The 24,048-nt window shown below is 36.7% G+C and overlaps 2 protein-coding genes across 2 annotated transcripts in view; one reads left to right on the top strand and one right to left on the bottom strand.

The window, feature by feature from the left end:
* The window catches only part of LOC137032414 (B-cell receptor CD22-like), a 299,667-nt gene that overhangs the window by 47,126 nt on the left and 228,493 nt on the right, over positions 1 to 24,048 (bottom strand). The window lies entirely within an intron of this gene.
* Positions 8,546 to 24,048, top strand: part of LOC137031522 (complement C3-like) — a 185,117-nt gene continuing 169,614 nt past the window's right edge. Inside the window, exons 1-4 of the mRNA XM_067402529.1 lie at positions 8,546 to 8,636; positions 18,943 to 19,138; positions 19,269 to 19,437; positions 19,627 to 19,700. Of these exons, the coding sequence (XP_067258630.1) occupies positions 8,566 to 8,636; positions 18,943 to 19,138; positions 19,269 to 19,437; positions 19,627 to 19,700 (510 nt within the window). The 5' untranslated portion in view covers positions 8,546 to 8,565. The remainder of the gene's footprint in view (positions 8,637 to 18,942; positions 19,139 to 19,268; positions 19,438 to 19,626; positions 19,701 to 24,048) is intronic.

The following is a 24,048-nucleotide window of genomic DNA, read 5'->3' as shown; positions in this document are numbered from 1 at the left end:
CATAAGCCGAATCGAGCCAAATTATTTCCAGAGATAATTCTTCTAGCTTCTTCCTTCTTTGTCTATTTACAGAAACTGAATATGAAATGACTTGACCCCAAGCATATGCTTTAAAAGATTCCCATATTATGGAAGGTGAGGTCTCAGGGATGGTATTTATCTCCAAAAATATATCTAAGTTGTCTTTTAACGAATCACAAAATCAGAGAGCAGTAGAGAATTAAATTTCCAACTTTGAGAATCCAACATTTTATCTTGAAACTGAAGAGAAAGTGAAAGTGGAGCATGATCAGATATAACAATGCTGCCATATGAACAGGCCTTCACACTTTCGACAACAATTTCTTGTCTAGAAAAAAATAATCAATACGGGAGTAATTGTGGTGAACGTGAGAGAAAAATGAGTATTGTCGTGCTGTGGGGTATAAAAAACGCCATACATCGGCCTGACCGCAAGTAGTTAGAAGCGACTGAAGCTTAATTGCAGTTTTAGAAGGTTGGGCTGGTTTAGTAGATGAACAGTCAAGAGAAGAGTTCAGAGAACAATTAAAATCACCTCCCATAATGAGATAGTGTGAGTTTAGGTCAGGGAGCAAGGAGAATATTTTCTGAATTAAATTTTCATCATCGTAATTTGGTGCGTATATATTAGCCAGAGTCACAGTTAAACCATAAAGAAGGCCTGACAATAACATATCTACCACCGGAATCCACTAAGGTTTCTGAAGGAGCGAATGGTATACATTTGTTCACAATAATTGCCACCCCTCTAGATTTACTGAGAAATTTAGAGTGAAATACTTGTCCAATCCATTTCTTACAAAGTCTGGCATGATCTGTGTTTTTTAAGTGGGTCTCTTGCAAAAAAACAATATGAGTATTTAAATGTTTTAAATGTGACAAGACCTTGTTAAGTTTAATTACATGGTTTAAACCTTTGACATTCCAACTGGTAAAATTCACACAAGAACTCCCAGACTGAGCATTGCTTAAGCTAGTGGTCATTGGTTATAACAACAGCAAAAACATGAGAACATGAATGTGGCTTTCTTCTGTCTTGACATATCTGAGATTCTGAAATAGAGTGAAAGAACAAACCAAAAAAAAAAAAAAAAAAAGCCCATGTACACAAATGGTACGAACATACTTGGGTAAAGTTGGTTTTATATTCGCACATTCGGACATCCGTATTCAATAGCCTTGTTAATCACACTACATTGGACAGTCAGTGGACATTCACAAGTAAATATGCCATTAAAACAATACTTGGGGATACCTAATATACGAAGATTGTTCCGACGCGAGTGGTTTTCCAAATCATCTGCCTTGCTCTTTAACTCCTCGTTATCTTTTTCCAAGGACTGACATTTGCGCTCTAAAATGTTGAGCCTTTCATCTATGCTGTTCATCGAAGCTTCAATGTCTTTAATTTTGGAGCTATGATTGGAAATGGTGGCTTGAAGAGTCGCTGTTGAGGCACGTATTTCAGTGAGAAGCTCAGTCCTTAGCGATGCGATTTCCTCACGAATCGTTGTGGTAAGCATCTCTTTCAAAAGAGATGGCGTTAACCCCGAAGCAGCCGCGGCCATGTTGCCAGCCTCATCAGTTTCATCAGGAGCGGGAGAAGCACGTTTAGATTTAGGCATGGCAACGAAAATAACAGGCCCCAACACGCATTCGTATGTTCTCTGGTGTTGTAGACGTCGTCTTAAAGTATAAGAATACAAAATGTTCCCGATAACAACTGAAAAGAAATAAAATTTACGGAGCAGCTCCTGGACGCGCCTCACTCACTCAAACTGCATACCGGAAGTCCTCCAAATAATTTTTTATCTGACTCCATGTTATTATGGCCTCGAATTTAGTTTAGAATGTCAATTGATTATTGGTCATTTGTATAATAATTTGGCTTTACATTTGAATATTCTATTTAACTCTTTACTCTTATTGTACGCGTTCATTCGGTTCTCAGTGTCACACAGGGTCCTCGCTAGAGATGCACTGATTGCAATTTTCTTGACCGATTCCGATTTCCGATTTTTTGTTAGTGAGATCGGCCAATACCGATTTTTGCCGATTCCAATTTTCTTTCTAAGAACTATAATTGACAATATATACAAACAAAAATCTACTTTTCTTCAATGCAAAGTTTTATTTTCATTAAAAATCAAGTAAAAGTCAGTAATAAAATATAAACAGCTCAAATAAATGCAATAGAATAAAGAGAGCTATGAAACTAAGTTTTTGGGTTAACTGGGTTTCTATTCAGGTAAGAAATACTACGGAAATTAAAGTAATCAAATGTAAAATGACACATTCAGTGTTAAATATTAAATATTGTAAATATTAATACAGATCAATTCTTCCCATTAAAGATATAAAACGTATTCAGTCAAGAGCAGAAAGGGATTTTCTTTGTCTGTTCTTTGATTAACATGACAGACAGCAGCAGGAATATTGGACTGCTGTCCCTTTAAGAGTTTATGAACGGTGTTCAACGGACCCAATACTGTTACACACGACATGGGTTCACTTTCTTAGCTATTTAACGATTCAAAACTGACTGTGTTTATCTGTATACTCGCCAAGTTTGCCTGTGCCGCTGGTTTTGACATACTTTTGTATGTATTTGACAGTTTAAGTGCATTATGCTACTCGTTTTGGTACTTGTTGTGAGTCTGTTTGGCTTCTGTCTCTGTTTGAGACTGAGCGTGGCTTGTTCGCTTTACTAATATAGATCAGTGGTGCGCGCGCTTTCGGTGTGAGTGCGAAACCTGCGGGAATGACTAAAATTATGCGCAATACAAGCACTACTTAACCGGAGCGAATGAGACGAGAGAGAGGAGGCGCCCGCGCGGATGTGTGTCACTTCACCGTGACAGAGAAGAGAGCGGGAACGCGCAGCTGACGTTATTGCCTGTGCCACTGGTAACAAAACGGATCGGCTCGGAATAGACCCTTTTCACAATGACGTCAGTTAACTTCCGCCTATCCGCAAAGCAGTGTATCAGTTGTTCCGTCTTACCTTCGCGCCGGCGACTTCTCGGGAAAATGCTTTAATAACTTTAAATGCAAACTGTTTATGTCAAGGATTTACACAGTCGGGTTCTTCTGGTAATGATATTTATTATTTCCTTTCTGTAACTGCCTTGCTTAGGGTTTCCACGAGCAGAAACTTTAGCAATGTTGTCATTGAATTGAGTTTTATCACAACCATTGTGTGTCCACCATGGTGTCCACACAAATCTGTTAGCCTATTTGGAATAACAAGAATATTGTCTTTAAAAACAAATCTTTATTTTTAGAAATTGGTAGGCTATGATAATGGATAATGTTCTTGTGAGATTTATTCACGAGTAACGGACACCTGAAAGCAGCACATCCACATATAATACTCCGAAGAATTAATGGTGTGAAAATTTTAGATAATTTTACATTATACGAGTTTAAACTGAACTGGTGCAATATATTAAGACTGTATAATTTGTAAGAAGTGTATTACAGTTTTTTCCAATTGCTAACACACTAAAATGACATGCACAGCACAATTATTTAAACTGACACACAGAGAGCAAAACTTCTTCTCAAGTCTCCAAAAGTCTAAACACCTTTTCTGTTTTACACACATTTTGCATTTCAAAATAGCACTTTTTAAATTCACTAAATACAGTTCTCTGCATAAGACACAACAATCTGACATAAAGTCACATGTTTGCCATTTCAAAACACTGCCATTCAAAATGACACTACATGAGCTAATTGGCCAATTACATGTGCCACCTGGCCAAACACCTCAGTGGTTAATTGTTAACACTTCAATCAGGATGTAAGCACTATGAAAAGACCACAGGTGAGAACCTTTTTTTTTTTACAACAACAATGGAAGACATTGCAGAGAGAGGAAGAGGAAGAGGAAGAGGAAGAGGGAGGTTGAGAATAAGAGGGGGAGGAAGAGTGAGAGGTAGGGGTAGAGCAGGTAGAGGAGTTCATGGCCAAAGAAGACAAACACTTTCAAATGAAATCAGAGCAACCTTAGTAGATCATGTCATCAACCATGGGTTGACAATGCGTGAGGCTGGACAGAGAGTGCAGCCAAACTTGAGCCGTTTTACTGTCGCCTCTGTCATCCGGACCTTTAGACTGGAGAACAGGTATGTAACCAAAATTTCATGTAGTACACATGTAGTATACCCCATGTCATAGTGTATCAGTTGGGTGACACCTGTTTACTTAGTGTATGACATCAGCCATTCATGAACTGTACAAGTTTCCTGTACAATGTACTCTACTGTGGGGGAAAATATTTAGGCTGCATTGTCCAAGCCCTATATATATTTTTATTTTATTTTTTCTAAAGGACTGAGAGACGACACCATGGTGGAGGAAGGGGCCAAATGTTCACCGGGGTACAGGAAGCTGCCATTGTAAACTTGGTTTTGGAAAATAATGAAATCAGATTACGAGAAATTCAAAGCCACATCATCCAAGACAACACCTTATTCAACAACATTCAACGAGTTAGTCTGTCCACATTGGCTCGCATTCTCAAGCGAAACCAAATCAGAATGAAACAAATTTATAAGGTGCCGTTTGAGAGAAACTCTCAAAGAAACAAAGAGTTCAGACGAGCATATGTGGATGTAAGTACTATATTGACTGCAGTACACTACACACAACATTGTTTCCCAGTGTACTGGATAACACCATATTGAGTGATTTTTGTTCTTTGTTTTCAGGGAGTACTGGAAATGGATGCTCATGCAATCCCACATGAGTTCATCTTTATAGATGAGGCTGGGTTCAACCTAGCAAAGACCAGAAGAAGAGGGAGAAACCTCATTGGCCACAGAGCCATTATAGATGTTCCTGGCCAACGTGGTGGGAACATCACAATGTGCGCTGCCATCTCCAATATGCATGGTGTCCTCCACCGTCATGCCAAACTTGGACCATACAACACAGCCCATATTCTCACATTTCTGGACAGACTTCACAACATTCTCATACCACCAGAGCGTATGAATGATGCAGACCATCAAAGAAACCGGTACGTTGTAGTATGGGACAACGTGAGCTTTCATCGTGCAGCCCCAGTCCAAAACTGGTTTGCTGACCACCCAACATTTCTCGTGCAATACCTCCCACCATACTCACCATTTCTGAACCCCATAGAAGAATTCTTTTCGGCATGGCGGTGGAAGGTATACGACTGGCAGCCCTTTGTGCGCATGCCTCTTGTGCAGGCCATGGAAGAGGCATGTGATGAGATTGATGTGGGTGCAATTCAGGGATGGATAAGGCACTCAAGGCGCTTCTTCCCTCGATGTCTGGCAAGGGAAGATATTGCCTGTGATGTTGACGAGGCGTTGTGGCCAGACCCGGCTGTGCGGCAAGATGCTGCCTAATTATTTTTCTTGCCTTTTTTTTTTTTTTTTTCAGAAATTTTCTTTTTCAGTTTACTTTTTTTGTAAGAATATTTTTGTTCAGTCCCATGTAAATATATCTGCTGTGCTTATGTTGTACTGACTTGTTTACTGTAGTGAAGGAAAAAAAATAAAAATGTTGCAACAGCATGTGTGTGTATCTGCAAATATTTCTGTGCATGTGAACAATCTGATACATATTTTAGTATTATGGCAAAGCATACTAAAGATGGGGGTGCTTTTCATTATGCCCAACAGTGTGTAGGTGGTTAGGCAAAAATCTGGTAATATGAATGAAGTGTGTGCCATTTCATGCAAAAGTTTGATTTTGATAATGCTCTGTGTAGTTTCGGTTGCAGTGCTTCATTTTGCAGGATATATGAGGTATTTTGCAGTTTGGGTGTGTGGTTTTGTGAATTGTGTTAAGTGTTTTGATAAAACCAGACTAGTTTGAAAAATTGTGTGTTAGCAATTGGAAAAAACTGTAAAATACAAAACGGATGTGTTCATTTAAAGTTAATCCCCGGAGAAATAATTTGATTTTGTTCATTTAATGCTGCTATAACAATGACTGTTGTAAATCCACTGTATATTTTTGTATGCGACAGATTTGTTCTGCAATAAAGAGATGAATGATGACAATGTTTTTTTTTACTATGGTAAAATGACATGTACATGAGTCCGTTTTTACATTAACAGTCTTCATGTAGAAATGGTATATTAAACACAATTTGTATTATTATGTATGTCATATTTATAGAAATAAAAGTGGAAAAATAGACTTTGATATTTAAAAAGAATAAGCTTATGTTGATCTCATTTTACAGGCCTGTAGGCACTGGAATAAGTAGTACATTATGCTTTGAATGAGTTTTTTTACTGCACGTAAATGTTGGAAACATGCGTTTATTTCACAAATATATATAAACAGCTTCTGCAATAAAGACAGCAAAGTTTGCACGTTAGTACGGGCAGCAGAAAGTGTATGTATGGCTTCAGTACGTACTCCTCAGACTTCAAGCAGCAAATCGCGCCGATCAGTAAGTTTGTTTGAGATCTGCGGCTGCCAAACACCTCGCCTTGAATTTACATGAAATTAGGCAACTACAGTCATCCTTTAACCACATTTGTGGCATATGTACAACTATTGAGTGCACTTCATTCGAGTCGCGCTATTATTCCACTAAGCTGACGGAAGTGAGGATACACTGCATCGAGTCCTAACGGAAGCTGTGTGACGTCATGTGAAAAGGGTCTATCGGTAAGAAGTGAGACTGATCGGCCGATTCCGATCCCTGGCCGATCAATCGGTGCATCTCTAGTCCTCGCACTGGCCATTCATTAATTATGCGGGCCCACGATCACAAACTCGCCATCACACCTGATGTTAATAAGCAGAATCACTGAAGGAAAGAGAGAAAAAAAGGTGTTAATTAATGTTTTATGGAATGTTTCATTTCAAGTCACCATGAAAGAGGTCAGCTTTTGCTTTAGTTGGGCTCTTGACTCTTTACCTTTTATTATTAATTTTTCTCTGGCTGCTCCAACTTTGTGTTTGTAAAGCACATTTGTTATGGTCAGAGAAAACAGGATTTTACAGCTTGAGATCCAACAGCAGTATGATTTTTTATTTTTTTATTTTATTTTAAAAATAATACTTTGTGCACTGAAGCTTCAGTGCTTAAACACACACAGAGATCAAGAATCAGCATCTGATTCTCAAGAACGGTGACGATAAATAAATACAAAATACTGACAAACAGATCAACTCTGAACATCACAAAACAAGCTACTGTCACAACAAAACAACAGAAAAATAAAGCAAACATGAACAATCTACGAAAATTACAGGACAATTCAGCTGCATAATTTATTCATGCAGCAATGCATGATGGGAGCCATGGATGAGTTTTGATTGGTGGCTCCCATCATGCACTGCAACATGAAGCACTTTGTTTGATTGTCACCATTGTTGAGGGTCATATGCTGATTCTTGATGTCTGTGTGTGTTTCCAAAAACCTTTTCAGATTATAAAAGCTCTGCTGGATCCCAAGCAGTAACAGATTTACTCTGTTAAGTAGTATGCTTTACAACAATTTCATGAAATCAGCAAAATAATAACCAAACGTTTTCAATAAAACACAAACATCTAAACCTGTTAATTCTCAAAAAGAACTTCTGCTGAGATCTTAAGAGATTTAATGTCTTCTTTTATCTTCAGTTGATTTCAGGCTGTGTGGCTTTAAGTCAGTTGTAGTTGAGTTTCATTTTCTGAGAGTGAAAGCATGATATTGAACCAACATCACATTGTAACCCTGATTCAATGCAATTATCATTTTTTGTTTAAATTTCAACATTAATTGAGGGTGCAAAAGTAGTATTGATTTAATGCGGTTTAACGTTAACACATTAACATTGATTTAACAGTATTTCAATCATTGTTTGCTACCTGAGTGGGGTTTTCACATGAACAGTGCATCAATGATTTTGTAAATAACTAATAAAACAGATCTTTGCAAAACCTAAAAAGATTCTCCTGTGACATATGCAAAAATAACAAGTTTACATGTTTCATGACCCTTCAAAGATCAACAGAGCAGCTGCCAATTTACCAAAGGTTACACTAACTGTTTTTTGCTGGTCATTTACAGGAAATCTGCACTTTATTTGACTGACAACAGCAAAAGTGTTCTTTACAGTTTCCACAGTCATGATAGACATCTAAATGTGGTTTCAAGCCTGCTGATCATGAAATGGTCACCATTTGCTGGAGTAACAATGACAAGCTTACAGGAGGAGTCACTAAACAAAGTATAGTCCACAAATCTGAACTATTATTTTTTGATTCTGAACATTTATGTTAGATGAATCCATGGATAAATCAATATATCTGTGTAGAAAATAAAAATTCAAAATAGTTATTTTAAACATAGATATTACTTGAAATACTTTCAAATTCTACATGAGTGAACCACATGGGTGTGTCATTACTTGTGTGATTTCCAGTAAAACTAAATGCAAAAAAACAAAGCAAACAAAGAGAAATAGCAGTTTGGACTCGGAGGGTCACAGAGGCGGGTATAAATGTGAGCTGCTGCAGGTTCACAGACGCTCACAGGAAGAGACACACAGACAGACAGGATGGACGTGAAGCTGCTGTGGCTGACTGTTGTTCTTCTCTCCTCACCCCTCCTCACACTGTGTGACCCGCTGTGAGTATTAAACACACCGTTTGCTCATAGAGTTTCTAATAGATCTGTTTTTGAGACTTCAAGGGGCAGTTTCCCGGACAGAGATTAAGCCTAGTCCTAGAATAAAATGGCCCTTTAAACCAGATTAACAGAAATCTGCTTTCTCTGTCATGGTTTAAAATAGTCCAGAGTTTAATAAGCTGATTTCCTGGAGGAAAACTAGAGCTACTCCAGGACTAAATTGAGGCTTAAATTAAACCTACCAGGATACAGGTTTAACCTCATATATATATATATATATATATATATATATATATATATATATATATATATATATTTTTTTTTTTTTTTTTTTTTTTTTTTTGGTGCTTTTGAATTTTTTTTGATTTAACACCATTGTTTCTGGTTCAAATGTGATTGCTTCATGTTAAATTGACTTGAAATGGTTACTAGAACTTACTTGATGTTTTCATTTTGAAATAACGTTTCAGTCAAGTAACTCAATCAAACAGGACTTTCATTTCCCATCATGCTTTGCACCGGGCTGAAGTGGGAGAGTAAATGTTGAAAAAGTGTTCTTTTATGCATTTTTTAGAAAGATGAGAATATGGAGAGACGTCTTACTGTTTAATGTTCTATTATGTAAAAGTTTTTGTTATGTTAAAGTTTTTTGGAGATTACCGTAGTGGTGAAGTGTTGAGCTTGTGCTTGGGTTGAGGACCTGCTAACAAGAATTTCTTTTTATATATAATGAAGCAAGTGCTATGATAGTGTTTTGGATCAAACCAGTATCGTTTCTAGACTTCCAACACTGATTGTCACGTGTAAATAGTTATATTTAGTTTGTTGCTATGTAAAGACAAAAAAAATATTAATCATGAGATTATTATATTATAAAGAATTCATTACAAACAGATTTCCAGGCATTTCTTTTTTCTTTTTTTTTGCCACAGCTGATGTATTTTGCTTGCTTTAAAATATATGTCTCTTGTTTAGTTTAGTTTTTATATTGGAGTCTTTTTTTGCTTCTATTGTTTTCCTTGGATTTGCTTCTAAGTTCCATGCAATTTTAAGTTGTTCTTGGTTCATTTCATGTTTTACAGGCAACCACAGTTGGTTTTAAGCAGAGGTGTAAAGTCCAGGGGTCAGAAAGTAAAAGTCCTGCCATATTTTTTATTCCACCCACTGAAGCATTAATGAGATAATTAAGTGATTAATTGAGTGACCATCTGTTCAGAGTTGATCTGTTGATCAGAATATGTTGCTTGTCACCGTTGTTGAGATTCACAGGCTGATACTTGATGTCTGTGTGTGCCTAAAAGAATGATTTTATTTTTTCAGAACAAGTTTGTGAAATCCTTTGGATTATATTGATAAAGCTGATCTGCTGTAGAATCACAGTGCTGCTGTAATCAATAATGTAAATCTTCAGCTCAAATAACAATAATGTAAAAACATGACCAACACCACCTGACCATCTTTTTCACCTTGCTTTTCTGGCAGTTATGACTGACTTACAACAGCCCAAACAAAATCTAACATTTAATTGTCAAGAGTCAAGAGGTCAACTAAAGCAAACACTCATCTCCACGATGGTGGCTTAAAAATTGTAATTTTCTCCTTTGGTGATTCTGCTTGTTATCATCAGGTGTCTTCAATAATGGTCAATCATCACTAAATTAATCACTTAATTATCTTATTAACTTTAACACTGCTTCAGTGGGTGGAATAAAAAATATGTCAGGACTTGTACTGTCTGACCCCTGGACTTTCCATCTCTGGTTTTAAATTAATCTGGTTTATTTTTATTCAAGACTCCATACACTCTCAGAAAATAAAGTACAAATTTGTACCCTTGTGATTTGTACCTTAAGAGACCAGTTTTGTACCTTTGGTGACAATTTTGTACCTTTATTTAACAGTACAAAAATTGACCCTTCAAAAAGGGCTTTGACAGCGTACAATCATTGACTATAATGAGATATATATATTTTACACACACACTGAATTAAAATCAGAATTTATTAAATCCTTTTCATTTTCACATTTTACAACATTTCATTTGAAACACATTTTTAAACATTCCATATGAGTCCATCTTGCCGGGTGTTAAAAAGTAACACTGAAGCAGTGTTAAAGTTAATTAGGGGCCAAGCCCCGAAGGGGCTGTAGCCCCTATTGTAATTGTACGTTTTCCCTTTTATTATTATTATTCTTCCTCCCGAATGGGAGTCTATGGCAGCCCTATCAACGGAACATGAGAAAATGATGAAATTTGGCACAGTTGTAGAGATGCTCATGAATAGTGATTGGACCAAATTTGGAGTCTCTAGAACAAACTCTATAGCGCCACCACCAGTTCAAAATTTCAACATTCTAACGGTTTTAACATTTGAACTGTTTGTCATAGAAAAATTAAATTTAGTTCATCTGATTCGTCTCTTCATGCTGATGCTATTCAACTTCTTACATTAAGTCTCCACCCATTACAGTAGCGGCCATTTTGAAAAGTACAGTATTTGTTTTTTCGCTTCTCCTCCTTCAAAATTTGTCCAATTTTGTCCAATCTTTGATCAGATTATCTTTGGACTGAGCCGCACAGAAATGACTGAACAGATTTTTTTTATTCATCTTTGTTCAAAGGTTATGATGTCACGAAGTTAACGAGGTCGACCCGAAATTAGTATAGAGGCTGTATCTCGGCCAAACTTTGAGCAATCGAAACAAAAATTGGTACGCTTCATCAGAACCATGGTCTGAGGGTCTATGCCAAACTTGGGAACAGCGCCACCTACAGGTCATGAGATATGAAAAATGGCTATTTTGGCCAATAACTTTTGAACAGTTTGTCAGAAAATCAAGATCTTGGTGTCTATGGATTCCTTGGATCATGCCGAATCCGACGATACCGATTCTGTCAATATTGGATGTATCACGTGTCCGCCATTTTGAATTTTGTCATAAATTGCGATATCTTTTAAACAATTTGACATATCTTCACAAAAATTGGTATGTATGACCTTTAGAAGGTCGTGAAGGTACCTGAGAAGTTTCAGCACAGCGCCACCTACTGTTCCACAGATGTAATGATTATTTCAAAAACGCTTATAACTTTTGAAAACACTTTCCAAAATGTGTATGCTTCATGTCATTTTATTCCCTGGCTTATGCCGATTCCGACAATGTATCATTTGCCATTTTCCTTAAATGTACCTGTCTGCCATATTGAAGGAAATGAAAAACAGTTTTTTCGCTACTCCTCCTACAAATTTTGGTCAATTTTGTCCAAAATCAGCTCAGATGATCTTTGGACCGAGCCGCACAGAAATGACTGAACAGATTTTTGATATTCACTACCATTTCCGAGATATTCATCTCTGAATGTGACCTTGCTTGTGTTTGTTGTCTTATGCTAGTTAGCTTAGCACAGTAATTGCTTAGCATGCTAAACTATTGCTATTCTTTCTAATGTGGTCTTCAGTCAACAGGTTAACCAAAACTTAGTTGGCATTAAATAACTTTGCATACTAATATGGTTAACATGCTATGAAGCTTTTTTTTTGTGAACTCTTTCTCACACTGAAACCTCTGCTTAGCATACTGATGAACTTGCATGGCTGATTAGCTCAATGTGTTATGCCACGGATCCCGAATGCTCTGCATCGTGGGTTCGAAACTCAGTGTGACACATGCCCAGACCGCATGAGGTACTGTGGCAGGAAAAGATGCAGAACTTGTGTCTGTTCTAGGCATTCTGCCTAAAACTGGTCTAATCTGAAGCTATCACATGCAATTCCTTTATGTCCAAATTCGTAGTTATTCTTCTTCCCCCTGTATGGTAATCAATGAACCATAAGAAGGAAAATTATCAAATTTGGCATGCTTGTAGTGATAGTAATTAAAAGTAATTTGACCAACTTTGGAGTATCTAGGACTAAGTCTATAGCGCCACCACCAGTTCAAATATTCACTTTTGTAAAGGTTATAACTTTTGAACCCTTTGTTCCAGAAAAATGAATGTCAATACAACTGATTCCTCTCTTCATACTGATCACATTCAATATCTTACATCAAGACTCCACCCAGTACAGTAGTGGCCATTTTGAAAAGTACAGTATTCCATTTTTTCACTACTCCTCCTACAATTTTTGTCCAATTTTGTCCAAAATCAGCTCAGGTGATCTTTGGACCGAGCCGCACAGAAATGACTGAATGGATTTTTGATATTCGCTACCATTCCCAAGATATTCATCTCTGAATGTGACCTTGCTTGTGTTTGTTGTCTTATGCTAGTTAGCTTAGCATGCTAATTGCTTAACATGCTAACCAGTTGTCATTCTCTTTAATGTGGCTCTTCAGCTATCAAGTTAACCATGAGCTTCATTAGCATTAAGTTAGCTTAGCATGCTAATATGGTTAGCATGTTAAGTAATGCTTTTTTGTAAATTCTTTCTTACACTAAAAGTTCTCTTCCACAGATTGTTGAATGTGCATCCTCAAGTAGCTCAATGTGTAAAGCCAGTTACCTGATGAGCTCTGCACCCCAAGATAGTGGGTTTGAATCCCAGGTGGAGCGGTTTTATGAAATAGTGTGTTTTGATTCCTTTACTGCCTCTTGGATTAGAAATAAATGCTTTTTGTTTCATGCTGTGTTCATTTTCATCTAAGCTTATGTACATAAGTTCTGAGTTCATTTTCGCCCGTAATTCTGAACCAGCTGTTTCATGTTTGTTCATTTTCTGCTGTTTTTCCTCTTCCTGCTCTGTATTGCGCTACAGCATGATGAGCTGCAGAATGATCTAAAGTAGTTATTAAATATAACATTCAGTGCAGTTTTATAAAAATTCTTCATTTTGAGTTCATTTTCACATGAACTAATGAACTTCGGCAGGTGTGCCAACATTCACCTGCACAGTGGCGCAATGAGTTGAGAAATGGACATTGGACCTGGAGGTTGTGGGTTCGAATCCCGTGTGGGGTGCCTTTATACAATTGTGTGTAATGAGTCATTTTGATACCTTTTTTATCCAAATAAGCACTGTACTAATCTTTATTCCTCTTGAATGAGATACAAGTGTTTTTAGTTCATTCCGTGTTCATTCTCTGAACTTCTATTAATTTTCATTTCATTTCCACCTGTCCTTCTGAACGAGCTGTTTAGCATGTACATTCAATTTCTGCTGTTTTTGCTCTTCCTGCTCCGTATTGCGCTACTGCCCCTTCTGGGGCTTGGCCCCGAATTGCTGCTTGCAGCTATATTGATATAATTGATTGATGATTGAGTGATGATTGACAATTAGTGGAGACACCTGATGTTAATAAGCAGAGTCATTGAAGGAAAGAGAGAAAAAAAGGTGTTAATTAATGTTTTATGGAATGTTTCATTTCAAGTCACCATGAAAGAGGTCAGCGTTTGCTTTAGTTGGGCTCTTGACTCTTTACCTTTTGTTATTAATTTTTCTCTGTGTTTGTAAAGTTCATTTGTTATGATCAGAGAAAATAGGATCTGGTCACAATATAATTTATTGATGGTATAAACATCATGTGTTGGCCTGATGTTATTTAGAGTCTAAATCTCTGACTAGGTGCTTGATGTGTAGCTTTAGTATTAATGTTTGTAGTCTGTGATCTGTGGTTTTACAGCTTGAGATCCAACAATAGTAAAATATTTTTTTTTTTTTTTTAGGAATAATACATTATGCACTGAAGCTTCAATGTTTAAACACACACAGACATCAAGAATCAGCATCTGATTCTCAAGAACGGTGACGATAAATAAATACAAAATACTGACAAACAGATCAACTCTGAACATCACAAAACAAGCTACTGTCACAACAAAACAACAGAAAAATAAAAGCAAACATGAACAATCTACGAAAATTACAGGACAATTCAGCTGCATAATTTATTCATGCAGCAATGCATGATGGGAGCCATGGATGAGTTTTGATTGGTGGCTCCCATCATGCACTGCAACATGAAGCACTTTGATTGTCACCATTGTTGAGGGTCATATGCTGATTCTTGATGTCTGTGTGTGTTTAAAAAAAAAAACCTTCAGATTATAAATACTCTGCTGGATCTCAAGCGGTACCAGATTTACTATAAAGAAATAATATAACATCTGTGTCACCAGTTAATACTGGATGTCACCAATGAATCTGGCCATTTCACAATGAGAAAACACAACCATTATGACTGTGCTTCCCAAAGCATTGTGAACCTAAATTGATCAACTTTGTAGTGATGTGTCGTTCTTGAACGATTCGTTCATTTTGAACAAATCTTTAATGTGAGTCGGGAAGAATGAGTCGTCTCGGGGGGTGATTCGTTCAGTCGCGCATGTGCAATATTCTACAGGTTCTGTACTGGTAGTAGTAGTTCACCTGATGATTCAATTGATTAGTTAATTTCATGAGTCTTTCGGGTTTTGAGTCGTTCATTAATCACGTGACAGACCCATACGCTATGCTGTGTGACCCAAGCACATTATATTTATTAGTAAATAACGTTAACTCTCCAGTTTTGTTTGAGTTTGTGTTACAACTGTTAAAGCTGAAGTTATCATAACCTTGATGTTTTAAACTAACATTAATAATTCAAATTCAAAATGTTATTTGCTTTTAATTTATGTCATTATGTCCTTTTTGAGCAATCTTCTTATACATATATTAGACCAATATGTCAAGTCTGCCTAGGAAAAGCAATTATTATAACAGCAAACTCAAAATTGGAGTAAAAATGAACAAACTAGGCTATAAATACTTTGTATTGTAGGCTTGGATTATTATATTTTTATATAGCCTAGTGTTTATTTACAGATAGACAGTCAAAAAGATAAATTAATCAATATTTTATTTATAACAGGGCTTTATTCATTTATAATAACACACCACAGATCCTCAAGAAACAGTAACAAAAACAGTGACAGAAATGTCAGAAATAGCGTATGGGTCTGTCACGTGATTAAGGAACGACTCAAAAACCCGAAAGACTCATGAAATGAACTAATCAGTTCTCTTTCCGGCTCAGAATACATTGGTTTAGCATCATGGCACTGTCTGTCACGTCATTAAGGAATGACTTAAACCCGAAGACTTGTCAGACAAGAGGTGAGGTGAGCTTAATCAGCTTGTCATAAACTGAAGACCCATGTAATGAATTAATCATTTCTGAATCTTATAGCATTGTAGTTTTGTATTGTTTGTAGTGGGATCAACGTTTGCATAAGTAATAGATGTGTTGGGGAAGTAACACATAACATTTTAATTACATTTTGCTAAAATGAACGAAAAGACTCGAAAAAAGATTCATTCATTTTGTTGAAAGAAACTCAAAAGTCCGAGTCAGTAAAATGATCCGAACTTCCCATCACTACAACTTTGGCTCACAGCACTTTTGGGAAACACAGCTCAGATCATAGTTTCTCTAACCATAACAAATGTGCTCTACAAACACAAAGTTGATAAATTAATGTTAATAAATAGAGTCAAGAGCCCAACTAAAGGAAATGCTTTTCACCATCATGGTGACTTCAAACTAAACTTTCATTAAAACATTAACATCTAAACATCTGTTCATTCTCAATAAGAACTTTTGTTGATGTGTGACAGAAATCAAATCAAACTGGTTAATAATAAGTGTAATAATGTTTAATGGCTGGAAGTCAGTTGCAGAGGTGGAAAGTCCAGGGGTCAGTGAGTAAAAGTCCTGCCATATTTTTCATTCCACCCACTGAAGCGGTGTTAAAGTTAATGAGATAATTAGGTGATAAATTGAGAGATGATTGAGCATTATTGAAGACACCTGATGATAACAAGCAGAATCACCAAAGGAAAAAATCACAATTTTTAAGTCACCATCGTGGAGATGAGGATTTGCTTTAGTTGAGCTCTTGACCCTTGACTTTTTAACATTAGATCTTTTTTTGGCTGTTATAAATGTGTTATAACAAACAAACAGAAAAGATGATCAGGTGATGTTGTGTGTTCATATATTCATTATTTGATCTGAGTCACTGAACTCATTGAGAGTCCAATCTCTGAGTTAGATTTACATTATTGATTACAGCAGCACTGTGATTCTACAGCAGAAGATCAGCTTTATCAAAATAATCTGAAGGATTTCTTAAAAGGTGCATTGATCAAAAAAAAAAAAAAAAAAGTTTTATTCAACCTGTGAATCTCAACAGTGGTGAGAATAATAAAGCATGTTGCCGTGCATTCTGGGAGCCACCAATCAAAATTCATCTATGGCTCCCATCATTCATTGCTGCATGAATAATTGATTAGCTTAATTGTCTTAGTAATTTCCTTTATTGTCACTATTTTTATTTTATTTTTTTATGTGACTTTTTAGTAGCTTGTTTTCTAATGTTCAGAGTTGATCTGTTTATCAAAATATGTTGCTTGTCACCGTTGTTGAGATTCACAGGCTGATTCATGATGTCTGTGTGTGCCTAATAGACTCTTTAATTTGTTTAATATGTCAGGACAACTTTTAAGAGATCTTTTGGGTTATATTGATAAAGCTGATCTTCTGCTGTAGAATCACAGTGCTGCTGTAATCAATAATGTAAATCTAACTCAGAGATTGGGCTCTAAATGAGTTCAGTGATTCAGGTCAAATAATGATTATGTGAAAACATAACCAACACCACCTGTCCTGAACATCTTTTCTATTTGTTTATTACAACTCAGTTACAACAGCCAAACAAAATCTAATGTTAAAAAGTCAAGGGTCAAGAGCTCAACTAAAGCAAACACTCATCTCCACGATGGTAACTTAAATATTGTGATTTTTCTCCTTTGGTGATTCTGCTTGTTATCATCAGGTGTCTTCAATAATGGTCAATCATCACTCAATTTATCACTTCATTATCTCATTAACTTTAACACTGCTTCAGTGGGTGGAATAAAAAATATGGCAGGACTTTTACTCACTGACACCTGGACTTTCCACCTCTGCTGTCAAAGCCAATTTTGTACATTTGCAGAAATACACCACTCCCGGTAAGAAACAACCAATCAGAGCCAGGAGGAGTGTCTTAGCAGTGTCAATCAAGCTCGCATGCGCGCTGATCACACTCCTCTCAGCAGAGTGCGTACAGGCGTTCAAATTCAAGATTACCGGTGTGCCGCAGCTTTGCTTATGGCGGACAAACAATCCAGACTGCCAATTCCTCGAGTGGCACCTGCTCAGAAAATAAAGACGGGTAAACGGAAAAAGACAGATGACAATGATAAAAAAGCCAAAAAGAAAGAATTAGATAGAGCCCAAAATAAAACGAGGGTAAATATCGGAGCGGCTTTTCCAAGGTGGAGGGAGCTACGTGTCCTGAAAGGATTAAAAACTGATGCAGAGTTAGCCACATTTCTGCTTGACAAGTAAGTATCCCTGCTTGATTTGTTTCATTTTTTAAGAACTGCCCGTCCCCTGCCTGATGCTCTGCGCATACCACGGTTTCCTCTTCTCCCTGCCCGTTGACTCCTCGAAGTCGCTGTGGGTGTGAATTCCTCGTCGGAGCCCATTGACTCGGTGTCAAATCTCTAGCCGCATAACATACAGATAAAATGTCACGCACTGTGCAAAGCAACTATTGAAACCTACTAATTCACTGGCTTGTCATGTTGCTAAAATAATGTACCAGCAAACCTTATTTAGCATTACATATCGATAGAATAATTACTTGCATACTGTAACGTTAGTTACCGTTATATTATCATACTAGCTATTTATTACTTATAGAAATAGTGCAACGTCATATAGTTACATTACATGTATTGCAAAATATGTAATATTTTGAGAACCAAGTTTGTAGTCAATATTATATTGCATACATAGCCAAATCATATCGTTGATGTTTTCGTCTGTACCAGTAAATGTGCCATAACTGTTTATCCGCCGTCATCGGTGGCCCTGATTGCTTACTAGCCTCCGCGTTCACGGCAGGCTCCGTTGAGATGGGGGAGGAGCTGTGGAGGGAGGGCTGTAGCGCAGCATAGAGCAAGGGGGAGAGACCTGTGAGTTGTGCTTGTTCAAATTTTCAGGCTGTCAACGTTTCCTAAAAACTCCCTACAGCAGCTTTAAGGTACAAATCATAAGGGTACAAATTTGTACCTTTGTACCATTGTACCCCTAAAGGTACAATTTTGTACTTTATTTTCTGAGAGTGTAGTCCAGGTTTTAGTAATCTGTACTTAATCTGTGTTTCAGAAAGCATTTTTTAAGACACGATTAACTATTCTAGATTAAGGCCTATACTGGCTTAATTTAAACCCTGTCCGGGAAACCGCCCCCAAATGATCTGATTTGTTCTCCTCAGGTTTGTTCTGTCAGCTCCTAATTTGCTGAGAGTGGGTTCCTCAGAGAACGTGTTTGTGGAGGCTCAGGATTATTCTAGAGGAAACCTGAACGTGAGGATCTCTGTAAAGAACTTTCCCCAAAAAGACACAGAGATGCTGTTTAAATCAGTGACACTGACTGCAGACAACAATTACCAGATCCTTACAAATATAATGGTGAGGCCACCTTGTAATTTACAGTATGTGTATTCACTATGTACTATTGTACATTTTCATTTGTAAATTGAAAAATGCTTTGTATTTTATTCAAAATTTGCAAAGGACTAATTTAATTTCTGTTATTCAGATCCCAGATGATAAGAACTTCTTCTCTGATGATCCTCTGGAGAAGCAGTATGTGTATCTACAAGCTCAATTTCCATCCAGCACTCTGGAGAAAGTGGTCATGGTCTCATTCCAGTCTGGATATATATTTGTACAGACAGACAAGCCCATCTACACGCCTGCTAGCTCAGGTAAGATTCAGTGCTAAAACATGGCAAATATAGAGTGAGTTAATGCACATTGTGAACTTTAAACATGTTACATCAGCATGACATCATTCTGTTTATTAAACTGACTGCTGCATGTATCAGGATTTGAATCTGCATAAAATCAAACAATCAGAACTCATATTTCAGTTTTTGCTTTATACTCTGTTGCAGTTCGTTACAGGATTTTCTCTCTGACGCCCAACATGAAACCACACAGTCAGACTGAAGTCACGGTGGAAATCATGGTATACCATTTTATAAGTGCACACACTGTTAGTACAGACACTGTAAAAAATATATCATAAAAACAAAAATAAAAACAAAAAAAACTGTCAATGACTGCCAGCTACAGCTACCAAACAAAGTCTGTAATATTCTAATTTAAATAAAGTGCAAAATACTCTTACAGAAAAGAAAAGAAAAATAAAACAAAACACTTGTTTCTGAAATAAAACAACATGCAGCATAACACCCAAGTCTTCTGGCCCATGCTGGACTGGAACACAGGTTCTACTCTTCAGCGCAATGGTGACTCTCAAAATAGACGATACAGAAACACTTTAAATCCCAACAGAACATTTAACCCCTTAACTGTCACGGTCCCGCTGGCTGCACGCCTCCCAACCAGCACACCCATGTTTAGCACATGGTTTAGCCCAGACCCAGATAGCAACTTTGTGTCGGCCCAAATCCGGCCCACATCTGGCACATGCGGAATGATGATCTGGCCCACATGTGGCAGGAATGATGGCACTTGGGCGGACCGCTCCTGTTTGCCAGATCTGGACCACAAGCAGGCCACAAAAATGCCAAATGTCAGCCAAGAGCAAAGAACTGGACCTTATCTGATCCACAAAATATTTATATATTATTTATAGCGTCATCTCAACATTAACAATCCTGTTATCAAGCAGAATCACTGAAGGAAAGAAGGAAACAGAAAAAAAGAGATGAGCAGAAACACAAGAACTACATCTGACTTCAGTCACAGCCTTAGATGAAATCAACTAAAGATAAAAGACATTAAATCTCTGAAGATCTGATTAAACAACTCCACAAACAGCATTACCAGCTTCACTTATTACTATCCAGATTGACTTTATTTCTGTCACATGTCTACAGAAGTTCCTGCTGAGAATTAACAGAAGTTTAACTCTCATGTTTGTTTCATTTCAGGTTACCATGATGGTGATTGATGTTTCCATTCGTTGGGCTCTTAACTTTTAACATATATATATTTATATATTTGTTTTCTCTGGCTGTTGTGGTAGTGTTTCTGTCAAACACATTAGCAGTAGCAAAGACAACTGAAGCATGATCATGTGATCATTGTTAACTATTGAAGATTTTGTAATCATCATATAGCCTGTGAACAACACTGTGTTCAACAATTAGCTATCAAATAGCCTGCTTCACTGAAGTCATAATAATTAAAATATAAACGTTACTGCAAAATGAAATCCAGATGTTTTGCAGAAATCAGTTAGAAGATGAAAATAAATAAAAACACAAGAAGGAAAACTATGTTGACAAACACAGATATCAGTAATCAGCATATGAATCTCAATGATGGTGACAATAAACAAAATATTTAGACAATCAGATCAGCTGCATAATGCTCTGATGCATTCTGGGAGTTTTGTACTATAGTACCCAGCATGCATTGCGGGTACTTGCATATATGTATAGAGTTAAGAGGCCAACTAATGGAAATATCAATCACCATCATGGTAACCTCAAATGTAACAAACGAGTTAAACCTGTTCATTCTCAATAAGAGCTTCTGTAGACGTGTGACAGAAATAAAGTCAGTCAGGTTAGTAATAAGTGAAGCTGGTAATGCTGTTTGTGGAGTTGTTTAATCAGATCTTCAGAGATTTAATGTCTTTTATCTTTAGTTGATTTCATCTAAGGCTGTGACTGAAGTCAGTTGTAGTTCTTGTGTTTCTGCTCATCTCTTTTTTTCTGTTTCCTTCTTTCCTTCAGTGATTCTGCTTGATAACAGGATTGTTAATGCTGAGATGACGCTATAAATAATATATAAATATTTTGTGGATCAGATAAGGTCCAGTTCTTTGCTCTTGGCTGACATTTGGCATTTTTGTGGCCTGCTTGTGGTCCAGATCTGGCAAACAGGAGCGGTCCGCCCAAGTGCCATCATTCCTGCCACATGTGGGCCAGATCATCATTCCGCATGTGCCAGATGTGGGCCGGATTTGGGCCGACACTGTGTTGCTATCTGGGGATGAAATGAACACTACTCAGTGTGAACACTACAGGCTATTAAATGTAACACTGAATCGTTGTTGGAGTTAATGAGATAATTAGGTGATAACGAGCAGAATCACTGAAGGACAGAGAAACAACAAGAACTACAACTTCAGTCACAGCCTTCGATGAAATCAACTGAAGATAAAAGACATTAAATCTCTGAAGATCTGATTCAACAACTCCACAAACAGCATTACCAGCTTCACTTATTACTAACTAGACTGACTTTATTTCTGACACACATCTACAGAAGCTCTTATTGAGAATTACCAGAGGTTTAGATGTTGATGATTTGTTGAAAATAATAGTTTTGTTTGATGTCACCATGATCGAGGTCAGTCTTTGCTTTAGTTAGGCAGTTTTACTCTTGACTTTATTAATGTTAGTTTTTGTGTGGTTGTTGTTGCTGTTTGTTATGCGATAATGACAAGAGAAAATGTGATCAGCTGCTTTATGATAAGAATATAATCGTCATGTAGTGGCTTAATTTACTGATCTAACGACTGAGCTTTATATGAATAAAATGTTAAGTTTGTGTTGGATGTCTTCTAGAAATACAATGATAAAATGATTTTAATCAGAAAAGCTGAAGTTTTAAAACCCATTGTACACTAAACACTTTAAACCTCCGGCAAAACTTCCTCACACACAGACATCAAGAATCAGCGTATGAATCTCAACAATGGTGACATGCTTCATGCCGCAATGCATTCTGGGTGCATCATGCAAAAAAAAAGCATGTCACCATTGTTGAGATTCATAGGCTGATTCTTGATGTATATTTGTGAGTAAAGCTCAGCGTAGTTAAAAGTGCTTAGTGTACCATCTGTTTTAAAACTCATTCAGATTTTCTGACTAAACCTGTGCTGGGTCTTTACGTGAATCACAATAAAAAAAAGTTAGTGAGATATTGCTCATATTAAATTCAGTTATAAGATCAGTGAATTAAACCACTACACAATGATGATATTCTTATCATGAAGCAGTCACAGCATCAGATTGTGTTTCTTTTGCTTTTCTTGTTATAACAAACTCAGGTACAACAGCCAGAGAAACTCTAACATTACAACGACAAGTCAAACTACACAACTAAAGAAAACACCGATCACCATGATGGTAACATACAAAATTCAATTAAAAAAAAAAAAAAAAACCTCTCTTAATTCTCAATAAGAGCTTCTGTATATGGAGTTGTTTAATCCTCTGCTGAGATCTGGAGAGATTTAATGTCTTCTTTTATCTAAGGCTGCGGCTGAAGTCAGTTGTAGTTCTAATGTTTTTGTTTTTCTGTTCTTGTGTTTCTCTTTCCTTCGTTCATTCTTCTTGTTAACAGCAGCTATCTTCAATAATTCTCAATCATCACTTAATTAATTATCTCATTAACTCCAACACTGATTCATTGTTACATTTAACAGCCTGTAGTGTTCACACTGAACAATGTTCATTTCATCTGGGCTAAACCATGTGGGCCTACATGGGTGTGCTGGCTGGGAGGAGTCCCGCCAACGGGATCGTGACAGTTAAGAGGTTAAACATTAACAGATTTCTCAAGATCTCAGCAACTTCACTTATTTACAGTCCAGACTTTATTTATTTCATACTAAAGTTCTTATTAAAAATTAACACTGGTTTAGATAGTCACCATTCTGGTGGTGATTGCTTTAGTTGGGGCTCTTGACCTTTTACTCTTTAACATTAGTGTTTTTCTGGCTGCTTTAACTGTGCGTTTGTGATACATATTTGTTATAGCCAAAAAACAAAAAAAAAAAAAACAATAGATTAACTCTGAATGCACTCTGAAGCTATTAAATTCACAAAAAAAGCTTTCTTGATTGTCACTGTTATTGAGGGTCATATGTTGATTGCTCATGTCTCTGTGCTCAAAAAAAAATAAAAAATAATTCCTGATTAATTTTTTTAAATTGCATATACATTTGTTTGTAACTTAAGAAAACAGAAAAAATACTGTTTAAAATATGAATTACAGTAATCTTTCATTAATTTCACAATACTTAAAATAACAGTTTGTAATTTTGCAGAGTTTTGAGTATAATTTAAAAGAAAAGAAAATGACAGTAAAAAATCAGTTACTTTCTGTAAAATTAGGATTTAGTTTTTTTTTTTTTTACAGAGCACACACACACAACATTTCAGCTGAAATGAGCATGATTGCACTGATGATCAGAGGTGGAGATTCCAGGGGTCAGAAAGTAAAAGTCCTGCCATATTTTTATTCCACCCACTGAAGCATTAATGAGATAATTAAGTGATAAATTGAGTGATGATTGAGCATTATTGAAGACACCTGATGATAACAAGCAG

Source organism: Chanodichthys erythropterus, chromosome 12 (genome assembly GCF_024489055.1).
Source record: "Chanodichthys erythropterus isolate Z2021 chromosome 12, ASM2448905v1, whole genome shotgun sequence".
NCBI classification, from domain to species: domain Eukaryota; kingdom Metazoa; phylum Chordata; class Actinopteri; order Cypriniformes; family Xenocyprididae; genus Chanodichthys; species Chanodichthys erythropterus.
Note: the sequence above shows the minus strand (reverse complement) of the source record. Positions and strands in the feature narration are given on the sequence as shown.